The sequence below is a fragment of the Pavona decussata genome, unplaced genomic scaffold (genome assembly GCF_977016875.1).
Source record: "Pavona decussata unplaced genomic scaffold, jaPavDecu1.1 SCAFFOLD_438, whole genome shotgun sequence".
NCBI classification, from domain to species: domain Eukaryota; kingdom Metazoa; phylum Cnidaria; class Anthozoa; order Scleractinia; family Agariciidae; genus Pavona; species Pavona decussata.
The window spans coordinates 527,501-554,969 of record NW_028145793.1 but is presented as its reverse complement, the minus strand read 5'-3'; the positions used below and the strand labels follow the sequence as shown (position 1 = coordinate 554,969).

Genomic DNA, 27,469 nt, shown 5'->3' with positions numbered 1-27,469 from the left:
TCCCTGCGGTTCCTCCATTGCAGCAATATGCCAACACACAATTACGGTAGGAAGAAATAAGCACCCATGTGCTAGACTGCTTGGGCGAGAGAAAAAATACTATTTAAATTAAACCAATTAGATAAAATAACGGTAATCTTCTGCAATTTGAAGATTTGAAACAAAGAATAGTAGTTTTGACGTTGATTACCAGGTTGTAATCCGAGTCGTGAATAATGTGCATAAATTAGGGCGTGGTCGATCATGTGACCACAGCTAACATGGTGAATCATCCAAAAATCTTGTCCCGTTTCTTCATCACAAAATTGTAAGCCAAGCTAACAAAATAAAAACACTAGACAAAAGGTGTCGAGAAATGATGATGTGATAGACGGTCTTTGCTACCCGAAGGATGGGAATGTCTCAAACATACGACGCTCAAAAGAAACTACGGATAAAACCCGGTAACTCCGCCGAAAAGAAACGAGGTCAAGTTACTTTCGAGACTTTAATATAGTTTGGAGTATGAAAATTTTCTGATGATTTGAAACGGTAAAAAAAAAACAACAACAGCAAACAATAGCATAAGATGTCATCAAATAACACCATATGAAAACGTTTTTTTTTTCTGTACATAATTATATATATAAACCTTGCAGTACTTTTACTTTCTTTAGCCAGTCTGGCAATCTTTTAAATTCAATCCGTCAAAACCAGAGAGCGAATACCGGATCATCCATTTCAATAATTGATAAAATAGTAGCTGAAGAAGAAAATCTCTATTTCAAGATGGAATCGAAAGCAGTTCCCAACGGGGAAGCTTATGGCGTTGTCGCTTATAAAAACGTAGCCCTTGCAGCTGAGGTGAACAGCCAAGTATCAACAGAACCAGAGTCTTCCTACAACCGATCCGATAAGGCGTTATTCCAGCGACTGTTTTGCATTATAACTACTTTTGTCGGACTTTCCTTCCTGACTGCTGCTGCCGGTTTGGTCATAGCTGTAATGGTGATGTTGCGTAACACTCTACCTGCTTCGAATGGTTGTGCTGCCGTTCATGGTAAGCTTAATGAATAATTTCGTTTCCACATATTCAGTTAATATAAGGTTAGCTAAATGGACTGTTGTCAAGGCTGCATACTTGAAGTTAAATGGTATCCATGCCGGTTTGGTCTTAGCTGTAATGGTGATGTTTCGTAATACTCCACCTGCTTCAAACGATACATTGTGCCTCCGTTCATGGTAAGCTTTGTCACGATTTCAGTTTTCACATATAGAAGGTTAGCCAGGTGAACTGTTATCAATGTTGCATAAGTTAAATCTTATCCATGAAAGAGTCGCGGTAGATGAAAACTGAATGAAGTAAAACTATAGTTAAATACTATTGTTCCATTCTACCAGCTTTATTTAGGCAGGCTTTTGACCCCAACCGCAAAAGACTCCACACTGGACCGCCGATGATCCGCGGGGCCCAAACGCAGTTGATTGCAGCATTAGGGATACCGCGAAGCTTAAAGTCTGGTCATTGGATGGTGGTATCAAAACTGAAGATGTGTAATTCGTCTCCAAGTGTCACTTCCTTATTATCATAAGCTGGTTATTAGCGCGCGTGTGAAACACATTTAGTTTGCACAAAAGTAGCCTGCGAATACAGCCGCCTCTCATCGCTCCCGGCCCCGATGGGCGGGCCGGGAGCGATGAGAGGCGGCTGTATTCGCAGGCTAGCACAAAAGCAAAGGTTACATTTCTATCTCGCGTCCCTTCTCTGATTTCCAATGTAATCAATAACCAATTTTTAAACTTGACAACAAACGATAAATCATGTGTTTATGGTTCTGTTGGCCAAGCACAGGGAACCAGTTGGTAAACAAGAAAGAAGATAATTTTGTTCCCTGGCTTTATGTTGCCGACTAAAATTAGCTTGATGCTATATACATTTAGTACCGTGTGGTTTTAAAAAGTTCTACAACTATTCATGCCTTATTGTTAACCGCCGTCATACTATAACAGACGCGATACTATAAGGACAGCAATTGCTCCAGGGCAAAAGATCAATCGGGTCAGTTATTTTTACCTGTAAAGTAAGATCATCCAGATGACTGCAGGCCTCAGAAAGGACTGTTGATTTTATTAAGGGCCTGCTGGACTGATTTTTCGACCACCCGGTCAGCGGTAGTTTGAGGTCAAGAATGTTTATCGTGAATTGATGACGTTTAATTATCTGCTGACTCACCTGATCGTTCAATTAAACCATGATATTTTTGCTGTAATGAACAGCGTCGATCCGCCAGCTGAAGTGTAAACTTTGCTTTCACTGTTAAGAAAGTCAGATGATTACAGTGCGTCCTGATACATATCAAAACCTGGATTTCGTATTTCCTTAATTATCTGCCCTGGGTCTCACCGTCCGCACCAGAAAGGTTACACTCACTTGGTGTTATCTGGATCACGAATTAGTAGTGGGCCGTACGAATGCAGAAGTCGAACAGTTAGTTTACGGTTCTGTTCGTTGATGTAAAACCATGCAGTTGACACCGCGTCGAAACCGCGGTCAAACTTTAAAAAACCAGAAAAATCCCTTGAAGATACCGTTTTTGTTTGAGAGCTCAAAGCAGCTAAGAGCCTCCACAGACAAGGCAACTCGATTAGAGAGATTAAGCATCACGTTTACGGCAAACGGCAAACGGCAGAAATGACCACGTGACCATGTTTATCCTTCATTTGCCGCTCGCTGTTTTCAATTTCTCAGAAAAATTGAGTGTTTTTGCGTTAAAGGCCAGAATTATCTCGTACTACTTTCATCTACGTACTCATATTTTCAAGAAAACATAAACGCGAATCTCACCTTTGCCGTTTGCCGTAAACGGCAAACGGTAAACAATAATGTCGAAAACAAATTAGTTTTCCTTTTTAAAAGGACAACTCACTTTCTCCCGTCTGTGACTAACGTTTACTTTTGCAACGACATAAAAACGATTTTTAAACCTTTATGTTCTGCACGATGCACACATTTGCATTGCAAGCAACTTTCCAGTCTCCCTCAAAAAACACACAGGTTATCGAAATCTAAACTTTTCGTGTGGAAACGCATTTCCCAACACCAATAATAGCTGTCGATTCAATTAAGTTGTTGAGTGAAAAAAGTCGTCGATAACAATTTGCCTCGTCTGTGGTAGCCTCCCACTCAGTCGTTTTTAGGGGACTCCTATTACCCTCCTGCGAGTCCCCTAAAAACGACAGCGTGGGAGGCTATGTCTGTGGAGGTCCTATTTTTTTTTTTTTTTTTTGAGTGTGTGAGTTTACTAAAGTCATTTCATGGTTCACTAAAAAAGTTTCAAACGGTGATGGGTCAGTTATTAAAAGATAGTTTAGACGGTGTTTAACAAAACCACGCTCTAAGCCGTTTTCAATTTTACCACCAAACACATTTAAACATTGGTGCTGACGGTAGCAAGAAGGCTTGCATCCCAGACTAGAAAACTATATATCTACTTAAAATAAAACGCTTATAAACAGGTTTGGAGGACCACTGATTGTCTCAAGCCACGGCCTAAGTTAGACTTTGTTTCAATAACTGGCCCGATGTGTGTCCGTGTTTGTTTGAATGCGTGACATCCAGAAAACCGATTCACATAATGGTTTCTGTAACTTTTTTTTATTAAATCATGACTTAGTAAACTCAGACTCACAAAAAACTTATCAGCTTTAAACTGTCAAAGTAAAAATGTTATATCTTTAACTTACCTTTTCTGTTTTTGTTGTTGTTGTTGTTGTTGTTGTTGTTGTTGTTGTTGTTGTAACGTTTGGTCTGCAGTGAACATCTTTTACAATCTTATTAAATTATGACTTAGTAAACTCAGACTCACAAAAAGCTTATCAACTTTGAGCTGTCAAAATAAAGATCTTCTACTTTTTCTATTTTTTTTTTTTTTGACGTTTTGACCGCGGTGAATATCTTTGATAATCTTTGATTTTACCGCCGAAAAGACCCTGGGGGACGCAGTTGCATCAGTTATTTTCAACACGAAACTGGCGCAAGATTTTCTGAACAATAGTCCGTAATCTCGTTCCCACGGTCTCTCTTCTTACGGAGTTGAATAGTTTGTTCCTAGTGCAACAATAGGCTTTTGTCAAGAAATAATACTTAAGATACATCTTAACTAACTCTGGAGCACTTCGTGAATCTGTCCTCTGATCAGTAATCACCATGCGTGCCGTTTGTGACGGGAAATCCATAACTAACACATTTCTAAACTCACGTTTCCCACAAATGCCCAAGCAATAGGACCAAGCTTTCGAGAATCAGTCTGCCAACACGCTGACTACAGCCCTGTCCAGGTCGATCTTATACCCAGAGTCCTTAGGCTATTTAGCCAGCGGTTTGTCACCAAGAGAGACTCTCTTTCGAATTCACCAGAGTCTCTCCTGGCGACCAACTGCTTGCTAAAGAGCCTGAGATTGTGTCCAGGTCTGCTCATGTTGCATTCTGATACTTATACTTCTGGGTTCAAAACATTTAAAGACACTATACTTTAAAAACCTATGCATGAGCATTATAACGAATGCTTTTGAAGTGCCTCTTGTGAAAAGTTTTATCATTTCTTTGTAGAACGTGGTAGTTCAACGCTCAACAGTGCTGCTTACGCGGAACTTTCAAAAAATGTACAAGAGCTTGAGAAAAACGTGAAATCTCTTAAAGAAAATTCGGTAAGGACAAAGTTGTTTCATTCAATTCCTTCCCGCCAAAGATATTGTCCCAGTCCACTTGACCGAATTGGTTTATGTTATTCAGTAACAACTGCAATTTACTACTAACATGAATTTTATGACTACACTAACAAAGGATTTAAAAGCCGGACAATTCTAGCCACCCCCAAACCAGTATAGTACCACATCTGAACACACTGACTGACATATTAATCAGCCATCGTGTATACGATCAAAAGCGTATACATCTGCACTAAATGGTCTTCAGACATTTCAGTGATGTGATTTAGGACAGAAATAAGAGAGAGGATTATTTTTACACAGAAAGAGATAGTCCGCCTCCATGCGAGAGCAAATCGAGTTGTGATCTGACTGTTTTGGTGCAAATAGAAGTAAGACTGGTTCAGTAAGTCATCTGTAGGCAGTGGAAGTTGTTGCACACTGACGAATGTACATTATTTCAATTTTTTTTGTCCTGAATTTTCAGCAACTTAAAGAAGAGCTAGAGGAACTGAAAAACAAATATGAACATTTGCAAACCAGAGTAAGTTTACTTAAAGTGCACCTAACCCCAAAATGTTTTTTTTTCTATTAAATAAATCTTTGCACCTGTTCGAAACAAATCGCGCTATTTGGCGCCTTTTTTAACCAAATCTTGACTTTTTATAGGCTGTAAAAGTTACGAAATCTAGCCATCATCTGTCCCATGACCGAGCTAGTAAGGGGCATGGGTCTATTCCTTACTTGACGTCACAAACTGATTTGCATTGTATTAAGTTTTTGTGAAAATGCATGCAAAGCAGTTTGTGACGTCATGTAAGGAATAGACCCATGCCCCTTACTAGCTCGGTCATGAGACAGATGATGGCTAGATTTCGTAACTTTTACAGCCTATAAAAAGTCAAGATTTGGTCGAAAAAAGGCGCAAAAAGGCTCAATGCGTTTCGAACAGGTGCAAAGATTTATTTAAGCGAAAAAAACATTTTGGGGTTAGGTGCACTTTAACAAGTATAGAATTAGTTTGTTAATCTCTTGGTTGGTTTCTTTATTGATTGATTGATTGGCTGGTCGGTTTGGTTGCTTGTTTAGGTGCCTCCTTGATCGTTGGCTTGGACAAGACGGGGATTTAGTAATTTCGAGGCTTTCTGTTTATCGTCGTCATCGCAGATCGGCGATCTTGGAAAACTTCAATTAAAGGCTAATAACTGGTGCAAATTTCGCATTGGCTCAATGATTGACTGAATGCTTAACAGCCGTTTGGAAAAGTGAGATGTGGTTCCTCGACTCCAAAAGTAGATCGAAACACCTTAATGTTGTATGCGACGTCGACGAGCCAGTCTGTCTTTATTGCAAAATATTGCCAACCAACCTAGTAGATAGTATTTAAACGATCCTAGGCGTGCTAAATGCAATAGCTTACTACCTCGACAAAAACGGTGTGTCATAAAACAGCAAGATATTGTTGAGGGGTTTCCTCCCAAAAATAATCGGGAAATCGACCTTTTACAAAATATACTTGACTACAATGATATAGGGGCTCAGTAGAAGAAATTACTGCTCGAAAACATTTGAAAAGTTTTGTACGTAGAAGAATGAAAATATTATAAACTAAAAAGAATGAGGAAAATTAACTACAAATAAAACTTGACATAAGTCGCAGCCTTTAAAACCGTCATTCCTCGAGTTTTTTTACAAAAGTTAAAACTATAGAAGCACTGAGCGCCAATCGTTCACCTGCTAGTTAAATTGTAGCTCGTACATTTCATCGTTTGCTACTTATACGCTCAATTTCTCTTCATTTGAAGACGTCAACAAGTAGATCTAGCAAGAAGTAGGTTAAACAAACCTTACAACATTAACTACCATCATATTTAAGGTCAACAACATTAGCAAGATTCAAGGCCCCAGGGGACCTCCTGGTGTCGCAAGCCCACCCGGACTTGGATTTTCTGCATATAATAGTACACAGCGACCCCCTGGCGTTGCAGGACCAACGGGGCCTCCTGGATACAATGGTACTCAGGGCGCTCCTGGGTCGGATTCTAGCTCTGGTGGGCTATCACTGTGTTCTTACCACGAAGACAAAAGCGCTAAAAATGTTCCAAGTCAAAATGCTTCGACACAAGTCACAGCAACTGAACCAAATGTAGGTCCCAAAATAATAGTAACGCTAATACGTTAGTGTGAAAAAAGAAGACTTAATGCTGATCGCATAAGTAAAAACTCCCAAGTGAAAAAAAATTACTATTAAGGAATATATTTCCACTTTTTAAGTTCTCCAGCTATTAGTGGGTAGTTCGTTCTTTAGCTGGTTCAGTCTCCCTTTAAACGTACAGTGTTCTATGGATCAATTCCAAGGACACAGCTATCGTATAGCTACCAAAAAAAGACCAAACCTGGCGATTGAAAGTTGGACCGCCTGTCTCCTCAACGTCTATAGAATGAAAATAGAAATTTTGTTGATTCCGTCAGCTGCACTGTTGTGTTCATGTTACCTACGACAACTGGGTCAAAAGCTGTTACGCTACAAAGCATCAATGCCAGAGAAAAAAATTGAACGCGAAAATACCTGTTGATTATTTGAAGTGTAGAATCTAAGCCGCTTGGCCCCCACTGTGTATACATAAGACTGGTATTACTCTATTACTTTTGCTCTGAATCTCTTATAATACGCATTTAACTGTTTTGTCTCGAAGGGCAAGAAATTCCTTGGCGTTAACTGTGGAACAAATGATGCAAAGGTTGTTACGTTGACAAGCATCGCTGCCTCAGATGGCAAGAGAACCTACAAATGCAGTTGCAAAGATACCCTTGCGACTGGAGTGATTAACATGTATTGCTCCATTCACTACTGGGTGTGTCCAACCTGAACACGAGAAGAAACAATTGTTTTTCTTTTTCACGTTGTATATTCTTTGATATATTATTTTCCACTGTGGAACTCTCAGTCGCCATAATGAACGAACTTGCTTTGAAGATAAGACCTTCCCTTCCTATAATTAAGAGTTTGCTTAAATTTATTGTTCAGCACTCGTGTAAGTAGCCATCAATAACGACTCCATTGGGATAGGCATGTTTAAGTTTACATTCTACAGTCAACAATTTCACTTATGACATAGGCGTCATCCACTTCCTATCTCTCAGAACAAGGCAAGTCCGATCAGTTTGAGGTAAACAATAATCATTCCCCTAGCCATAGAGATAAGGTATATACAATGTAAAGGACCAATGAATTTGAGAGGTTCAGAAGAATCATGACCGCTTACGAGTTTACAGCGTAGTACTGATTATAACACCAATCGATGATGTAAGATATGTTATTTGCCATTTTTAAAGAGTGTAACCATTTAAGTGCAATGCATTTGTTGTTAGATTTATACGGTAAAGTCCTTTCCGAAATACTTAGTACGTAATTATTTTAACAGATACCTTTTTTTAAGAAAGTTTAACTGACACAGTGTAAGAGTGCTTTTACACCAAGGGGCCCCAACGTTGGGAACTGTACTAAACTAGTCTAGCGATCATGCATTAAACGTTGTTGTGTTGAAGCCTCAATTTTTTCTTTGACAAATACTTTGAACAAAATTACTTCAAATGGAAGATCTATACTGAATTATATAAAGTGTTTTTTTTTTAATAAGATAAGTGGTAATGACAAACCACTCTTAGGGTGGTAAGTTGGATCGTTCAAATTTGTATCTGAACCTAGTTTTAGCTGATTTGCTTCACTAAAACATATGGCGACTCGAGGCGGGCGGCTGTTGTCTTTATTGGGTGATCCTCTTACAATATATAATATAAATTAAAAAGAAAGTAGCAAGACCCAAACGGGGCAGGTGCAACGGGAAGAACGTCCCATGCGAGGCACCGCCCCTGGATTAAGACCTAAATTAAAACAAAATGAATACTCAAACATTCGTTAAGAAAAAACAAATTAAGAGTGGCATGGGCACGTTAAGACTAGCGTCCACGTGCAAGGGTAATTGAGTTCATATACCCTTGACAGATGAGTGCTCATTAATTTGCGGACAAAAAGTTGAAAGGCATCGATCTATAGGGAGCGTAAGTCTAAACTGGATTTTCACCATCTAAACTCACCTTATTTCAGCTTTAGTTGTAGCCATAAATCCATTCTCCCAGCAGATTTATCCTATTTGTTTCTCGTCACGTCGGTCAGGAAGAAGTCAGAAATAAGGTTGTGGCTTTCTGTTGAGAAGAAAGTATTTATTTCTTTATTTGTTTTTTGTTACATAAAACGAAATGCTTGATTTTTCTTTTATTCATCACAAGGCAAAGGATGAAATACTGCCATCAAAAGTTAACATGCCCCCCCCCCCCCCCCTGTTGATTTTTTAAGACGAACAACGTTCACTTTTGAGCAACTTCCTCACAATTGTGGACATGAAAAGGGGGCACCACATGTGCTACGAGCTTGCTATATAGCGGGAGTTGTCCAAATCCGTTTCTTTCAATCCCTCTTCCCGCTATCAATTTTTGTGCTACTGCCATCAGTCTCCTACAGGTCAGGCATGATCCTTATTATTGAATTTTTGGTGGGGATTTGCCCCCCAGTTCTGACCTTATTTCAGATCAAAACTGTATAATTAAACGAGACTTGTAAGTTAAAGTTTGATGGAGATTCTACTGACTTGTCATGCGGGGGCAAGGTGATACACATCCATGATGATTCAGTGTTACGATCGCCCAAACACAAAACATTTGGGAGAGGTGATGCTTGTAAACTATCAGCATTTCTACAACATGCAGGGTAGGATGTGACCACCTTGTTCCCGCATGACAAGTGATCAGTAGAATCTCCATGACCTTTCAACTTACAGGTAAGTCTTGTTTAATTGTACAATTCTACCTCCTTGTCATGCTCTGTCACAAGGAAGTCACGTGAGAGTTTCAAGCCCTGTGTTTGGGTATAATACAAAGCAGTGAAAAAGAGAACCACAGGCTAGACCACTGAACCCCTTTCAAGAAACTAGGCAGCAAAAAGCCTAATTGCAACATTCTATCACAGCCTGTCCAAGCTGTCCACCTTCCAAAATTTGCTTGTTAAAAGAAGTCGCAAACGTTTTAATGCTGGACCAACCAGCTGCAGATAGGATGTTGTCGACAGGCACACCAGCCTTGTTTACCGAAGAGGTAGGTGGTGGATTATTGGAGCATAAACTAGAAACAAGCAGTTGTTTTCTTTGTCATCATTATGCAAAAAAACTATACAACAAGTTCACTGGTTCACTCAATCTTCACCATTTTTCCATTTATCAATTCGCCTAGAGTGAAACTTACTATTGACTGTCTCGATTATAGGAATGTTTACTTTTCTTGATCAGCACAGTTGATATTGGTAATTTGCTGTTAGTATTCTAATTTTACCCCGTTCCATTTAAGAGCACAATAATTTTCTTTTTCCTTCTTTTGTGCTTGCAAAACTGCATGGAGGAAATAATTTGGAAACGCATTCCAGATGATTAAAATTCTTTCAAAACAAGAACACTGAAGTGGTGCCTTACAGGAAAAAGGGTTTGCTATAGTAGGTCCAGCGCACTTGTTCGAGTGTATTGCGATGTCGTACAAGTAAAAATAAGGATGTTCTATGCTTTAATAGAGGAAGCAATACTATTTGTTCTCAGACACAATAATTGCATATTGGGGATCTTAATATAGAAGGGAAATAAGGTACTTTTGCAATAGAAAGCTTTTGAAACTAGCCAGGAATATTTTTTTTTGACAGATCCACTTTTGGATATGAAATGAAAAATGCCAAACTGACGAGAATTTGCCCTACCAGTCACACTATATGGCGCCATTCAAATTCGTCTTGATTGATGCCTCAGCGAAAGGTCAATATCTAGGTTGACGCAATAATTTAGTAAGTGGGTTGAAAACAGACATCCTCAAACTGTGATGCCGCCAACACCCCCAGAAATAAAAATGTTCCTTGCTTTAGGCTTCTTGTGGTTACCATTGATGAAAAGCTTCCCTTTTAATTAGCAAAGAACGATATCACACAAAATAGCTTCAGGCAACACCTCAAATTCAGGAACAAAAGATTGGTATTCGGTTCGAAGTGTTAACTGATGGTGAGAAAACAAAAATTGAGATTCTCAAACTTTTACTCTCCGAAAATTTGCTGTAACTAGAAGGTCTTGAGAAAAAAAATTGGGCATGACCAACATTGTTTCAGTACCATTTTCCTGGGACATGAGGCTGCTAGGTCAATATCAATTCCTTCTACTGCTTTAAGGAGTGATATGACGCGGTTGGGAGCTTGCTAGTAGCTAGTGAAAATAATTAGACAGCAAGGAGGCAGTTTCGTGAAAGAGAAACTGACGTTTAAGGAAAAATTCCTACTATCTAAGGGCACGAAACTGGCCATTTGGTAGTGATATTTTACACGTAAGCAGCGTGTTTCTTTGGGCACTCAATGCAGGAAATGTGGAGCCGGATTTGGTAGCTGTAGTGACATTTATAACGAGCTCTACTGGTGGAATGCAGAAAGATCTGGATACGAAACATAATTCATAAAATACTTTGGAAAGGAAGGTCATGTGATTAAAATCGAACCTCCCATAAGTGACCACCCAAAATATCAAGACATGGTGGTCGCTAACAAGAGGTAGTCGCTTAAGAAACGTCGCTTGGGAGAGGTGGTCGCAAACGGAGGTCGACTGTATATAAATTTGCGCTTTTAACAAAACAACATGGTGCCAAAATACCCGTGCAGAAGAATGCCTCAAAGATAATCTTCCTGTTTACCACGTATTCAGACACATTAAACACTAGTGACTTAATCTCTGTATTCGAACGCGGAGAGTCCCTGACATCTAGCAAATTTGAGAAGACATGTAAAAATACTAGTCATAACTTGTACAATCTTCTAAATTTGAAGAAGAAAAGCAATTTTAAGGTGCCCATCTGTTGGACGAATAGACTAAAGATGAGTTTTATGTATAATAATTGTATATAATGTTCATTCCCTTTTTGTAGGTGTTTCATTGACATATAATTTTTGCCCTTTGCTTCAATTATCTTTACCTTGTAAAGTTTTCTACACAATTCAGTCTTATGGGTGCAACGGGATTAACTTAATAAACTATCTATCAAAACCTCGGTCTCGATTAGCTGATTGAGGAAAACAATTTGACTTGTATTTTCCGTGATTTGTCATGAAACTGAATCGCATACCAGTGTTTTTCCGTTTTCGTTGGGCTGCTTGGGCATTAATCAAACGGGACTCAGTACCAGAATTTTTAACCTGTGATTTTTTTATTATTATTATTATTATTATTATTATTATTATTATTATTATTATTATTATTATTATTATTATTATTAATTTATTTATTTATTTATTTATTTTTTATTTATTTATTTATTTTTTTTGCTGTAGCTGACTTAAAACGCGCCGGCTGTGCTGATGTTTCCAGACAAAGAGGTTTTTAATTACCTTGATTTCGAGGTCGAGATGATTCCGTTGCCGACAGATAGATGCCGTCTTAGTGGCATTTTTAACACGCTTCTTGTCAAGAAGCAAAAGATAATTTTTACCCCGCTGTTAAGTTGGCTTGGATAAAAACTAGACCCACTCGCGACTTTTCGCTATTCACATGACAACGTTTTATCAGCTATCTTGAAGTATGTTCACCAGTTCTCTAGCCACTCCGGAAATCTAGTACACATAGCCACCACCTGAGTGCAAACACCACAACATTTTTTCCAACAACTATGAACAAGACAGTATCTGGAGAGGAAAATTTCTATTTCGAGATGGAATCGAAAGCATCAAACAACGGGGAAGCCTACGACGTCGTCGTTGGAGAAAGTATAAGCCCTGCAACAAAACAAACAACCTTCGAAAAGCAAGGAACTGAAAATAACAAGCAAGCATCAATGCAACCAGCACATCCCTGCACCCAATCAGATGGGGTGGTAGTCCAACGACTGCTTTGCATTATAACCGCTGTTGTTGTTGTTTCCTTCCTTACCGCTGCTGCCACTTTGGTTTTGGCTTTGATGATGATGATATCCCGAAACACTTCAACTGCTTCAACAGATTGCGTCACCGCTCAAGGTAAGCCCGGGATTGTGCATTCAGTTGTCTACCGACTATCGGAGTTGTACTATTAGTATTTAATCCATGAAACAGTGGGTGTGAATAAAAAAGAGAGGGACATTAAGGTAAGTACGTAAGCCGTGCATTGGCCCATCAATGGACCCGGAAGGTAACCGCAATCGGATCGCAAAAAATTAAGGCGTGGCGCGAAGCTTTTGAAACGAGGTACGAAGTGCCGAGATAAAAATGAGATGACCGTATGTACTACACGAACGTACCTAAGATCTCATGGCGTTTTGTTTTTGATTCGATTTCGGCTGCAATTTTCCGGAATTTATATGGCCAAATTAGACTCCTCTGCCCTCTGTACTGATACGTCTTGGAATGCAACTTTATATATAACAAAAAGGCAAATATTTAAAGAAACAGAACTAAGTATAAAAAGGGTCTGTGTTGGATTGCGACCCTAAGAAAACCCTCCAAAAACAAGCGAACTGAAAGAATAACAGAGGTAGATTGGTTAAGTATTTACCAATTATAGCGGTCTTAACCCATGATTGGCAACTCCTGGACCTCTCTACGGTGCTCTCAAAATATTGTTAATTATTGACTGGTTCGCTACTTGGTCACTAAATCGTCAGAAACTACATTTGCCTGCAGTTAATTCAATATTTGGATTTGTCACTAATAGTTCAGCCTATCATTCATAAGCTCCGTTGATTTTCTAGATGTTTTTTTTTTTTGTTAGATGTATAGATGTAGTGTTAGACACTGTTGTACTACACAAGAAAAATACGTTTTCTCGCAGTCTGCAGGTCTATACTATACTACAAAACCAGTAACCATTATTAAAGTATTGTTGAAGCGCTTCTTATGACATTTCTCATTTCTTTGTAGAACGCAATACTGCACAATCCAACAGCAGTGCTTTCGCGCGGGAACTTTCAAGGAATGTACAAGAGCTAAAAAACAACGTGTCCTCTCTAAAAGAACTTAAAGGCGACTTGGTAAGCGCCCTTTTTCCCCCATAATTGAATCCTCGCCTGAGCTAAAAATTGTACAAGTATGATTGATTCAAACAGTTGATATTTGCTACATGAAAATGATGACCACGATGACACAGAGGAAATTAAAAAAGACGACTTCAGTCCCTCGCCCTCGAGAATTAATTATTTTATTTCCTTGGTCGCCAAAACAAAACTTAAACTCAACGGAATCCACAGACGCGGAGTCAATGTTATGACTTATTACACAACAGCAAAAGCTACGAAATCGTCTTTCCTCCATACTCAAGCTATTCGAATGAAAATGCGTCTCCGATTTGCCAGAATCCTAAGAGTGTTAGGCAAGTAGCCAATAGCATAACCTCTTCATTCATAAGAATCATCCACAACTTATGTAATACAAAAATCCGTGGAATATAAATACAACTTGAGTCATACTGTAATTGGAACAGAGAATATATGTACGGGCAATCCAGTCTCTTTTCGCGATGACGTTTTGCCACAAATCCAATATCATAACGTGCCATTATATAGCCAAACGAACTCTGCATGTTGTCTCCATTGTCTCTAATTGGAAAACAAATACCTTACACGAAAGGCAAAGAAAGGTCACTAATGATATTTTTAGGAAGCATCAGGGAGTTCAGTCAAACATAATTATATTTCTGAAAAATCAACGTGACAGAGATTTGTATGGCTGTTTGTCTACACTTGCGACCATGCAAACGGAGTACAAGTTTCCATTTTAATAAAAGGCAATACTTCTCAGGGATCAACATTCCATGTAATTACTCTGATAATTATCAGTTACTTGCTCTGTCAATGTCATATTTTTAGGTTTGACCGAATTCAACTTGCATAATTACGTTTTTTAAAAATATGGTATCAACTTCTCAACATATTTTATTTGTTTTTGAACTTTGAATTTGTTCCGATTACCATAACAAAATGCAGAAGTAGTTGAGGCACTGCACTCGAATGTACCTTAACCCTAATCTTTTATTTTGTGGTCCGCATTTTTAGCAAGTTAAAGCAGAGCTAGAAGAACTGAAAAAGAAATATGAACTTCTGCAAGCCAAAGTAAGTACATAAGTATAACGAGAAAAGTCTGTAACGCCGTGATAATTTGTTTGATAGTTTTTTCTTTCGTTGATTATAACTTGGTCGGTGGGTTGCTTTCTTGCTTATACACCTATTGCTTCCTAGATTTCTAGCTAGCTTGTTTGCTCACTGACTTCTTTGCTTGGATGGCTGGCTGGGTCACTGATTTGAAATGACCAAATTAACATGTTTGTAGAATTAGTGAACAGCGTATTACAAAGTTTAATCAGCCTTTCTCTTTCTGAACTCAATGTCGACGTCCCTACAATCTAACTGGATATTTCGGCCACAAAGCTAACATATTTTCTACTTACTTACTTACTGTGGTTACTTATTGAACAAGCTGTGACAATCAGGCGATTAGAACGTGAAGGCTTTTTGTTCTAAATCAACGTACAACAACAATGAAGAGAACCGAAAGTTGCCTCTTTACAGCTTTTTCAATTATCGTTATAAGACCCGGCAAAGCCTCAAGCTCACGCGAGAAGACCGAAAGCTGGTATGTTATATGAAGCTGCAAATCTGTCTTTGTTTTCGTGGTTGTCAAAAGTTGACGAGGAACTTGAATTTTCCCCGGTCGTTCGATTTCGGTGCAAGTAAAAAATGGACACCATCTGGTTGTCAATTGTTTATTAATCATGATTCACATGTCCATTTATTGTTAGTAATAGTTTTCTTCCCCATAACTCTTCACACAGTTTTTTGTTGTTGTTGTTGTTGTTTGTGTTTTTTTTTTTTTTTCAAACTTCTTGTTTGGGTACTGTTACGTGGTTCACGTTCATCCGCGTATTTTAATGTACTATTTCTAGGAAGGAGAGAAAATGATTAGTGAGATTAAGAATTTCGTTTCAAACGAATGCACTTGCTCGTTTAGGAGAAAGAGAAAATGCTGTAGGAACAAGAGTCGTGTGGGCTTTAATCCACTTGGGATCAAAGGTGTTTCTTTGTTCCCATATTAGGCAGCAGGAATAGCAGCTCTTGAAAAGTTCAGAAGAACACTAGTTAGCTTTAACACTCTAACGTTATCATAAACTTAACGAGACGTTTTACGGCTACTGTTGGGCTAGCCGATTTCCTGAGGTTATCTTTGTTCTCTAGGCCAACGAGAAAAGAGATAGCAAGAACAATTCCCATCAAATAAGAATTTCTTTCCTTGATTTCGGCCAACAAGACAGCACTTTGGCAAGAATTACATACAAACCATCAAGATATACTAAAGCTCGATCAACAGGTACTTTGACAAGATATAATGACAAAGAGTTGACTTACTTTGACTTATTTCCGTGACCCCAACGGGGGAAATGGGCCGGTATGATGACAAAGAAGCAAGAGCTAATGCAACTGGATAAGCAGGTATTGCCAGGTATCAGTATTACAGTTTACACATGGACGTGGGCTTCACAAGGCATATTCTTAGAGTTAAAACTGTCAATAAAAGTCAGTTAAATTGTAGCTACAATAGCTCATTATATTGTTTGTCAACTATACGCTCAGTTCTCCTGTATTTAAAGACGTCACCCTATCTATACATCCAGTAAACATCATGTTCATTCGATAGGCAACCTTAATCATCACATGGTCAGACTGTCTAATAATAAGCAATTACCGGTACTCAAAATTTGTTCTACGTTAAACACTACTTACAACATTTTCCCATCGTATTTAAGGTCAACAACATTAGCAGGATTCAAGGTCCTAGGGGGCCTCCTGGATACAATGGTACCCAAGGTCCTCCTGGTGATTCAGGCCCATCTGGACCTCCTGGAGGCAAAGGTACCCGAGGCCCTCCTGGTGTTTCAGGCCCTCCTGGTCTTCCCGGAAACAATGGTAACCAAGGCCCTCCCGGTCTTCCTGGATACACTGGTACCCAAGGCCCTCCCGGTCTTCCTGGATACAATGGTACCCAAGGCTCTCCCGGTCCTCCTGGATACAATGGTACTCAAGGTCCTCCCGGTCCTCCTGGATACAATGGTACCCAAGGCCCTCCTGGTCCTCTTGGATACAATGGTACCCAAGGCCCTCCTGGTCTTTCTGGATACAATGGTACCCAGGGTCCTCCTGGATACAATGGTACACAAGGCCTTCCCGGTCCTCCTGGATACAATGGTACCCAGGGTCCTCCTGGATACAACGGTACCCAAGGCCCTCCTGGATACAATTGTACCCAAGGCCCTCCTGGTCTTCCTGGATACAATGGTACCCAAGGATCTCCTGACGTCCCTGGATACAATGGTACCCAAGGTTCCCCTGGTCCTCCTGGATTGAATTGTACTCAAGGGCCCCCAAGCAGTTCTGGGTCTGGTGGTCTAATACTGTGTTCTTACAAAGAATCCAAGAGCTTTGGAGTGCGAGCTAATGTATATGCTTTTTCAGAGGTCACAGCAACTGAACCAAATGTAGGTTCCCATATATACTTATACCAAAGGACAGTATAAAAAAAAAGTAATCCCGATCGCGCTGATCAAAACGTTTTAGTGACTGTCTCAAAAAAGAACGGGGAATTTCCTTTTTTGTGAATTTACGGTGTTCTAGAACTTTCAAAAGCGTGTCTAAACTGAGATCTGAATATCAATGGGTAAAACCGAGGAACTGTTAGACAAAGTTTGTCGCGATCAAAGTAAACGAAATCTCGAAAAAGATTAGTGATTGTGTGATGCAAGTGACCAAACCTAGCGATTGAAAGTTGGACCACCTCTCTTCTCAATGTCTATAGAATGGAAAAAGAAATTTTGTTTAATTCCGTCGGTTGCACTAATGTGTTCATGTTACGTGCGACAACTGGGTCAAAAGCTGTTACGCTACAAAGCATCAATGCCAGAAAGAAAACTTGAAAGTAAAAATACCTATTGATTATTTGAAGTGTAGAGTCTAAACCGCTAGGCCCCCACTGTGTATACATAAGACTGGTATTACTCAGTTACTTTTGCTCTGAACCTCAGTATAATACGCGTTAAACTGTTTTGTCTCGAAGGGCAAGAAATTCCTTGGTGTTAACTGTGGAACAAACGATGCAAAGGTTGTTACGCTGACAAGCACTGCTTCTTTAGATGGCAAGAGAACCTACAAGTGCACTTGCAAAGATACCCTTTCCACTGGAGAGGCTAGCATGTATTGTTCCACTCACTACTGGGAGTGTCCAACCTGAACACGAGAAGAAACGATTGTTTTTCTTTTTCACGCGTTATATTCTTTGATGTATTATTTTTCACCGTGAAACTCTCAGTTACCATGATAAACGAACTTGCTTTCAAGATACGATCTTCCATGTCTAAAATTAAGAGGATGCTTAAGTTAAATATTGAGCATTCGCGTAAGTTACTGCCAATAACGACTCCATCGGAATAGGCATGTTGTGGCTTACATTCTACAGTCAACAATTTCCCTTTATGACAGATGAGTCATTCACTTCTTATCTCCTATGTTCAGAACAAGGCAAGTCTGATCAGTTTGCGATAAACAATAATCACGCCCCTAGCGTGAAAGGTATACACAATGTAAGGGACCAATGAAAATTGAGGTTGAGAAGAATCATGGCCGGTTACGAGTTTACAGCATAGAACTAATAATTAACCAATTGATTGTGATGTAAGATATGTATTTGCCATTTTTAAAGAGTGTAACCACTTAGGAGCAATGCATTTGTTGTCGGATTAAACGGGAAAATCCTTACCGAAACACTTAGTAATTATTACAACATAAAACTTTGTTTAAGAAAGTTTAACTTAAAACGTAAGAGTGATTTTAAAGTGAGGGGTACCAATTTTGGGACCTGTACTAAAGTAGTCGAGTGATCATGCATTAAACTGAACCTTGTAGATTTGAGGCCTCTGTTCCTTCTTTGACAAGTACTACTTGTCATATTACTTTACACTAGCCTGGGAATCGGAATGCATTTATATTCATTTCTTTTTTTGGTCTATTTCTGTACACAATATTACTTTTGAAGTTCTTTACTGAAATACATGTATTAAAAGCGTTTATTTGTTGGGTCAGTTTGTGGCCATAGAAAATGGCCGACAGATACGAGGTAAACGTTGAAAAAGATAGTTTTCTAAATGAAAGGTATGAAATGAAAAGAAGAATACAATTTGGGAGTAGCGGCAATCAGTGAAAGTTGTGCGGAGCCATAAATTAAAGCATAAAATTGGCGAAAACTACCAACGCGCACTGGTAAAGCTGCCGGGAGCCATCTGTCAATGCAGTACTCAGCCGACCGCTCAAATTAGAAACCAACTCTTCGGTATTAAGTACTCGGTTAAGTTAGTCGGATATTTGTCCGCTTATGACACTGATATTTCCTTGAAATTCGTGACCTGCAGATGAACCACTGTCCACGACAATTGCATCGGTTTCAGTGGTAACAGCTTACTTACAGCCATGACCGCCTGCGCTCCTGGGCGTCCAGATAGTCGCAATGTTGTCCTGAGAAAGCGCGGACTGTACTGCTTGAGCGACCATGGCGGAGATGGTGGTTGACAGAGCATTGACATCAATGGAAACCATACCTTGGTTGCCTTGTGGTGCTTGCGTTGGGTCAGTTGGGTGAGTTGCCTGTGTATCGGCGTCAACTTCGCGCAGTTTTGATAATCTCGGGCGGCCGCCGGTTTAGCCCTTGTTGGACGAGTGGCGGTAGATTTTGCCGCAGCACGCTTTCTAGGAGGCATTACTTACAGAAGAAAGTTGGCAAGGGGATAAAACAGTAGCCAAACAGGAAACACCTCGAGACTGTTCCAGCCGAAAAATGACCGATATATTGTCTACGGAAATAGATGTCGACACCAATAAAATTCGTCTCGAGTTGTTGGCTCCAAAAGGAGAGTTTGAGTAGGGCAGTACAAGACAACGAAAACAGAATGCGGCCCCAAAAACTGGGCAGAAAGAAACAGTGCCAAGTTCCATCCACAACAAAGTACAATATCACAAAACCGAGTGCATTGGACACACCCCAAAGGGGGGGAGGGGGGGGGGGCGATCATGTGGGTTGTATACTCGCGTGGCAAAGTGAGAGTACAAATACAACATTACCAAAGCCGAAAATCATTAAATTTGTAAATTTTTGCAATTTTTGCACGACCATCGCGAAAAATCGTACCTTTTGCATCTGTCTTCAATCCTGGACATAAGTCCCAAAGTGGCCAGTGAAAGCACAAAACCTACCAACCAAAACTTAATATTTACAAGTCTGTGGCTACTTGGCTACCGTTAGTCTCCAGTCCTGACAGTAACATAATAGTTCGTGTTGTCAACTAAATGGTGTGAATCAAAATATGCCATGTTAGAGAATTCAGATCTTTTCATAAGATTTCAAATTAGATTAGAATCTGCAAAATTGGTAGATTAGGCATGTCCAGACACACACCTAGGATTATGGAAATTTGTTGTCAAGAAAACTTCCCTTTTTAACAACAGTTTTCGCTTGTAATCTCCTCATGATTTTCCATACACACAATAAGTAAAACAAAACGATATATGAACCATCAAACTGGTAGATATGGTCATCGCTTTATTGCGTGCCTACGTTTATGAAAAAGCAAACATTTTTTTAGGAACTGGCTGTCTCAGTATCCTTGAGCACTTGTTTAACTTTCCGCAAATCCTACTTTAAAACACGTGTACGGGCAAGAGGCCAGCCGATATCTGAGCCGAGTACTGACCTGAAGGCATAAATCCTGTATACATAAAAGGTTCCTAAAACAAAGATTACTTTACAGATGGTTTCATTGATAAAATTAGCGTCAGAGGTCCACGAATGGTAGTATCGAAAACGAAGACCCTGAAAACAAAGACCGAAGACCCACTCGAAAAAAAAGAAGAAAAAGATGCAAATACATGAATTCCACTTTCTTGTCAACGTTTGTGTCTTAATTTTCGTAACTAAAACCCTACATCGATTGAAAAAAAAGAAGAAATAGATGCAAATATGTAATTTCCGCTGTCTTGTCAACGTTCCCACCCTCAAAAATAGATGCAATTAATTTTGTCTTTCTTTTTTCTACTTTTTGTTAACTTTCACGCTTAGCTTTCATAATTAACAGGATTAACGAGAGAGTTCCCGGGAAACCAACAAACCTCAACTGATCACCTCACACATCTGGCGTGAAAGAAAGAAGACATAGCGCGTGCAGTGGAAGAAGGAGCACTCATGCTTTTTAACTCGCCCTCCGCAATTCAACGGCAGCCGACTCTCGACCAGAGGAAAGCTATTAAGTTTGAGGTCGCATCAAGATCAGCAAAGCACGGGTGAGTTGTATGCACTGTAAATGTCCGCCACGTGTCCTGTACATGCCCAAGCTTTAAATCCGATAGCGTCTGCAGACACTCTGTTGCCGTGGCTGAGAAGAATGGCTTGCTGCACGAGCACCTTCAATTTATTTGCAAGGGCGCAGCTTGAAGAGAAGTCTCTCGCACTCCACTAGCTGAAGCGTACGTCAATAAAGCTGTTGCAGGCAAGAAGGGCTCAAGAAACAAGTTCCACTATCGCCTCTCTCAGTCTTCAATTGGAGCGCCAGGATCGACCAACAACAACGAAATCAAGTCAACGAGCAGCCAGTCGGGAAATCGTACGTACACGGAGATACATCACAACGACAACCTCTTTATTGTGCATATTTTGCCCCTTGAAGCAAAGATCTACAAGGGATGCGGCAACAACGTTTGCCACAGGCAGCGTATAGTGCCCTACAATTTGGTGCTTGAGCACAAGGAAAGGTATTATTTTCCCGTAGATGGGGATTGGAAAAAGAAGCAAGCAACGAACAAAGAATCAAGCCGTTATTACCATGCAGACATCAAGTGCATCATAGGGAGATTTCCGTATTTCAGCAAAGCGTACATAGAAATCTCCGGCACGGTCAAAGCCTCACTTCTTGAGTCACACAAAGTTTATTTAAATAATATGTTTTCTTTGACGATCTAGATACAGCAGTTTTTTCATGAATGCGGCAATAAAAGCAAAACACTGATGTTCCTTTTTTACGAGTTTTGGTATTTAGTAAGCGTTGATAGCCACCTTGAGTAATAACCACTTACGTGAGGTGCGAAGAAAGTTTACAAAAAAAAGAGAGAGATGAACCATCTAATTGCTGTGATTTCCAGTTTGCAATTTTCCCATCGCGTTGCATCGTGTTTGATTTCAGTCAACGTGATACTAGACATGTTCACTTTCATTTCCGTCACATTATTAACTTTCTTGTTTGCGTAAAGGTATACCATCAGTACCAATTTATTTTCTTTTGGTGTGAACTCTTTGTGTTCTTAATGTGATATTCCGGTAGGTCAGTTAACATGACTGATCGCGATCTTTTAGGCGTCCGAAGATACATTTCTTGGTATAAAATGCTAAATGTAACGTTTTTGTCCATGAAACGTGGCCAGCTTAGATGATTGGGCAACATAAGTTAGCCATTAGCCATTAGCCATTCAAGAGCACCCAATGGGAGTTTTCTCTCAGATCCTTTGAAACGCTATTTTAGGCTATCTGGAGTGCCTTTAAAGCTCTGCAGATTCATTTAAAGCTGAGCTATAATATTTTTTTCTGTTCGGTCATTCTAGGGGAACTTGAGTCTTTTCGAAATTACTAGGGCATTTTTGTCCATTTCCCAAAAAACTCTAGGTCTTATTTCCTTTCCGAAAATCTTCGCTGAACTTTTTTCGGTACCCGAAACGACATTTTTATCAATCCGAACACCAGACCTTAAATTTCCCATATCACGAAAGTTCGAGGCGAAAATTATTTTTAGAAAATTGTAGGGGATTAAGGGCCTTCCGAACAGATAATTTACCGAAACGATCCGTTGGGTGCCCCTGATTAGTTCTTACACTTTCCATGGTATCATAGACTATTGGCAGACAGTGAAAAAACTAATAAAAGTAAATTCGCGGTTTACAAAGTTTATAGCGCTTATGCCCATCGCTGTCCAGTAACGCTCTACATGAACCTACAAACTCTATTACTCTATAAACACTGGCTTGATACAAGTACTTCTACATTAATAGCTAGGCTCTCTGTAGTCCTTAACATCGGCGTCCGTATTAAATTAGCTATCCTTTTAGAGCTTTCTGGTGACTTACGACTAGAAGCAAGTTAATCTAGAATGAGATAATACATTAATAGCTAGGCTCTCTGTAGTTCTTTACGTCGTCCGTATTAAATTAGCTATCCTTTTAGAGCTTATTGGTGACTTACGACCAGAAGAAAGTTAATCTGGAATGAGATAAGGCGTCTTCATTGAAGGGGTTACAAACAATTAAAAAGCTTTTGGTGCAGGGTAAGTTCAACTTCATCTCTTCACTGTTCAGCATTATCTAATTTTACGTACAGCTAATCCCTTTCGATTGGCTCATTAAGTAAATGTTTTGTTTATGTTACTCGTTACCTGTTTTCATCGTTTCAGTTAATAAAACGTTTTTGTTTATATTACTTCTTTGTTTCGTCGTCGTATAATCCGATGATATAAGGGAGTTTAAGAAACGAGGATGGGGCTGACAACGAGAACCCCACAAAACAGAGGGCTTAATGGACGAAAACAGTTGCTCTGCACGTGCGTTTTACATTTTGGTACATTTCTTTACCGTCCTGTGCAAAACGACAACGTGAAATAACCAAAGTTTAGGTTTTCTCGAGAACGGGAGCGTATGACGCAAAATCTTCTTTCTTCTTCCTTACTTTGACGTCGTTCATACTAAGTTAGTTCCTGGAGAGTTCGCCAGCATTTTCCAAGTTAAACAAATTTTAAGTAATATGTCAAAAACGAGGGCGAGTGCTTTATCACGGGTTCCAAATACCGAGAAACAGATGAAAGCACGAGGCCGCAGGCCGAGTGCTTTCATCTGTTTCGAGGTATTTGGAACCCGTGATAAAGCACGAAGCCCGAGTTTTTGACATGTCTTCTCAAATGAAACAATAAGAAATTAATCTCATTAAAATGCAAATGTTTGATCTCAGATGAAAAACATGTTTCATCTGAGATGAAAACCTGGTGGTGTTTCATCTGGTGTTTCATTGGGGTATCAAGATTCATCCACCTGACCGAAATGGAGGTCATTTATTGGCTTTTGACTGCATGAATTATTAATGAGTTTGAGAATGATTGCGAAAGAGTTACAAAAACGAGAAGTTATATTTTTAAATGACGTTCTCGTTACCGTTGTCGTCCTCGTTTCTTAAACTCCCTACAGAACGCTGGAAATACAATGAACAAATAAAATCAAAACACCGGTATTGTGCTAGTCACTGCAAGCAATCGCCCAATTTAGGGATGGAATAAGCCACATAAATTCTTATACTCTTAATTTACTCAAAAAAAATATAAACCCAGAAATTTCTGACGTTTTATTTTGCACAGATAATGTTTGGGTAAATACAACCGTTGTTTGTTTGAGCGGGTTTTCGTTGTCGAGTGGGTCTCCGTTTTCGAGTGGGTCTTCGTTTTCGAGTGGGTCTGCGTTTTTGAGTGGGTCTTCGTTTTTGTTTTCGAGTGGGTCTTTGTTTTCGAGTGGGTCTGCGTTTTCGAGTGGGTCTTCGTTTTCGTTTTCGTGTGGGTCTTCGTTTTCGAGTGGGCCGTCGGTCTTCGCTTTCGATACTATCGATACTACCGTCAACGAATAACATCACATGACAACATTTTATCACACATCTTGCAGTAAATTCGCCAGTTCTCTAGCCACTCCGGAAATCTAGCACAGATAGCCACCACTCCTAAGTGTCGGTAAGTGCGAATACTGGGACATTTTTTTTTTTCAACAATGAATAAGGCAGTATCTGGAAAAGAAAATCTCCGTGTCAAGATGGAATCAAAAGCACCAAAACAAAACAAACAACCTTCGTGAAGAAAGAAAATGAGAATACCAAACAAGCATCAGTGCAACCGGCACATTCTATAAACACAACAAGTAAAACTAAACGATTTCTGAAGCATCAAAACTGGTAGATATGGTCATCGCTTTATTGCATGCCTATGGTTATGGTACCTTAATGTGCAAGAAGCCTGTTTTACATTACAGAGATGATGCCATAAAAGTTATAAAAAGCAAGCATTTGTTTGTTTGTTTTTTTGTTTTTTGTTTTTTTGTTTTGTTTTTTTTTTTGGAATTCGCTATCTCAATATCCTTAACTCTTTGTTTAACTTTCTTCAAATCCGACTTTAAAACAATACCGAACTTTCATAAGATCTTGGACACAGCAGTGACACGGCCTCTGCTTCAGGCTGGCTTAATACGATATCTAGATCACACTTTGCAAACTTCAAACGTTGCGCCTCTTGCGAGTGAAAACTTGAAATAACACTACATATCTTTGTGTTTACGCACATAGCCGGAAGTCACAATTATTTAAGTTACTACCGAAAAGTTCCGGAAGTAAGCACACTGCTTGCTAAGCAAATAGCAAAGGTAGCGATCACCTAGAAGAAATTACTCATCGAAAAAAACGAAAGTAGGCTTTGTAAGTTAAGTTTTCTCAGCGAAAAATAAACGTGTACGGAAAAGAGACCAGCCGATACCCGTAGCAGAGCACCTGATGGCATAAATCCTGTATACATAAAAGGTTCCTAAATCGGAGATTAGCATAGGTCGTTACTTTTCAGATTATTTTGATGAAATTAGCATTAGACGGTTAACAAATAACATCACATGACAACATTTTATCACGTCTTGCAGTTCGCCAGTTCTCTAGCCACTCCGGAAATCTAGCACAGACAGCCACCACCTGAGTGCGAATAGTTGAACATTTTTTCCAACAATGAACAAGACAGTATCTGGAGTAGAAAATCTCTATTTCGAGATGGAATCGAAAGCACCAAACAACGGGCAAGCGAGCGACGTCGTCATTGGAGAAAGCATAAGCCCTGAAACAAAACAAACAACCTTCGAAAAGCAAGGAACCGAACATAAAAGGCAAGCATTAATGCAACCAGCACATCCCTGCGCCCAATCAGATGGGGTGGTAGTCCAACGACTGCTTTGCATTACAACCGCTGTTGTTGTTGTTTCCTTCCTAACCGCTGTTGCCACTTTGGTTTTGGCTTTGATGTTGATGATGTCGCGAAACAATCCAACTGCTTCAACAGATTGCGTCACCGCTCAAGGTGAGCCCAGGATTCCGCATTCCGTTTCTTTCTACTATCGGAGTTGTACTAGTTGAACTGAGTGCAGATAAACCGAAAAAAAGGGAAATTATGGTTAAATAAATTAGGTGTGGTTTTCATCTTTTAAGTTTTAGGTGCTCTGCACTGATACGTCTTGGTATACAACTTACATCTTAATAACAAGGCAAATATTTAAAGAAACAGAACTTAGTATAAAAACCTTCTAAAACAAGCGAACTGAAAAATAACGGTGCTGTCGAAATATTGTTAATTATCAGTTGACTGGTTCGCTTCTTCGTCACTCAATCGTCAGAACTTACATTTTCCTCTGGTTACTTCAATACTTAGGTTTATCACTAATAGTTCAGCTTATCATTCATTAGTTCTATTGATTTTATAGATATAGTGTTATTTTTAGATGTATGTACAGCTGTAGTATTAGACAAGTTTTCTCGCAGTCTTCCAGGTCTATACTATAGTAAAAAACTTGTAAACACTGTCAACGTATTGTCAAAGCACTTCATGACATTTCTCATTTCTTTGCAGAACGTGATACTGCACTACCAAACAGTACTGCTTACGCGGAACTTTCAAGGAATGTACAAGAGCTTAAAAACAACTTGTCCTCTCTTAAAGAAGACTCGGTAAGGGCCATTTTGAACTGAATCCTCGCCTGAGCTAAAAATCACCTAGTATAATTGATTGCCCTCAAGAATTTACTGCCTTTTTTCCTTGGTCACCAAAAAAACATAACTTAGTCGGAATCACGGATGAGGAGTCAATATTGACCGTCGCATAGCCTGTGACGGTTATGATTGATTGTATACCACGAAAAGCTACAAAATCATCGTTCGAAGAGATTAGATCCTAAGTATTCCGATGAAGTGTGCCCCGAATTGCTAGAATCCTAAGATTATTAGGCAATAGCAATGTTGTTATATACCTAGACTTTCACTCAACAAAACGAGCACTGTGATTGGTTGATTCTTGTACACGTGCCCCTGATCAAATACAAATGTATCCCGACTGGGATACAATTCCGCAGTTGTTGCCCTCTCAGTTGTTTGTTTTTTTATTTTGCTGTGATTGTTGAAGGGAAAGTCTAAATATATAACAAAGCACTAAGGTATGGTTCCTCGGGAAACTAGTTCGTTTTGTTTTCCCTCGAGTCCTGATGTTTCCCGAGACGATCAGGACTATCGGGAAAACAAAACTAACTGTTTACCTCGGGACCATACATTAAGTGTATAGAATAACCTCTTCATTCATGTGAATCATATGTCATATCTTTAGGTTTGAGCAAATTTAGCATGCAAAGTTACGTTTTTAAAGAAATAGTTTAAACCTATCAACAAATTCTATTTGCTTTTGAACTTTGAATTTGTTCCTTATTCCAATCTTTTGTGATCTGTATTTTAAGCACCTTAAAGTAAAGCTGGAGGAACTGAAAAAGAAATATGAACTTCTGCAAACCAAAGTAAGTAAAGAAAAGTCTGTAATGGCTTGTTTATCTCTTAGTTTTTTCTTTC

At 39.4% G+C, this 27,469-nt stretch overlaps 3 protein-coding genes across 5 annotated transcripts in view; all 3 read left to right on the top strand.

Moving 5' to 3' along the window:
- The first annotated feature begins 491 nt into the window (after positions 1-491).
- LOC146450631 (uncharacterized) lies at positions 492-18,604 on the top strand. Of its 3 annotated transcripts, XR_014860266.1 has the most exons (6): positions 494-1,039; positions 4,589-4,686; positions 5,174-5,230; positions 6,563-6,832; positions 7,383-7,892; positions 18,340-18,604. XR_014860266.1 is itself a non-coding variant. In XM_085100182.1 (5 exons), the coding sequence occupies exons 1-5, from the start codon at positions 589-591 to the stop codon at positions 7,554-7,556; spliced, it is 1,050 nt and encodes a 349-aa protein (XP_084956308.1). In that variant the 5' UTR covers positions 494-588; the 3' UTR covers positions 7,557-8,234. The 3 variants fall into 3 exon arrangements, 2 of the variants coding, with proteins under 2 accessions (XP_084956309.1, XP_084956308.1); XM_085100182.1 differs by lacking the exon at positions 18,340-18,604 and having other exon boundaries at positions 7,383-8,234; XM_085100183.1 differs by lacking the exons at positions 5,174-5,230; positions 18,340-18,604 and having other exon boundaries at positions 492-1,039; positions 7,383-8,234.
- Positions 12,424-27,469, top strand: part of LOC146450629 (uncharacterized) — an 18,364-nt gene continuing 3,318 nt past the window's right edge. The window contains exons 1-5 of the mRNA XM_085100217.1: positions 12,424-12,769; positions 13,649-13,758; positions 14,779-14,835; positions 16,524-17,252; positions 17,828-17,892. Coding sequence (XP_084956343.1) covers positions 12,424-12,769; positions 13,649-13,758; positions 14,779-14,835; positions 16,524-17,252; positions 17,828-17,892 — 1,307 coding nt within the window. The remainder of the gene's footprint in view (positions 12,770-13,648; positions 13,759-14,778; positions 14,836-16,523; positions 17,253-17,827; positions 17,893-27,469) is intronic.
- Positions 25,407-27,469, top strand: part of LOC146450630 (uncharacterized) — a 4,325-nt gene continuing 2,262 nt past the window's right edge. Inside the window, exons 1-3 of the mRNA XM_085100188.1 lie at positions 25,407-25,940; positions 26,487-26,584; positions 27,361-27,417. Of these exons, the coding sequence (XP_084956314.1) occupies positions 25,595-25,940; positions 26,487-26,584; positions 27,361-27,417 (501 nt within the window). The 5' untranslated portion in view covers positions 25,407-25,594. The remainder of the gene's footprint in view (positions 25,941-26,486; positions 26,585-27,360; positions 27,418-27,469) is intronic.

Coding starts and splice junctions, on each gene's coding strand:
- LOC146450631 (XM_085100182.1), top strand. CDS start 589: ATGAAAACGTTTTTTTTTTCTGTACATAATTATATATATAAACCTTGC. Junction 1,040..4,588: donor TGGTTGTGCTGCCGTTCATG/GTAAGCTTAATG, acceptor ATTTCTTTGTAG/AACGTGGTAGTTCAACGCTC. Junction 4,687..5,173: donor AATCTCTTAAAGAAAATTCG/GTAAGGACAAAG, acceptor CTGAATTTTCAG/CAACTTAAAGAAGAGCTAGA.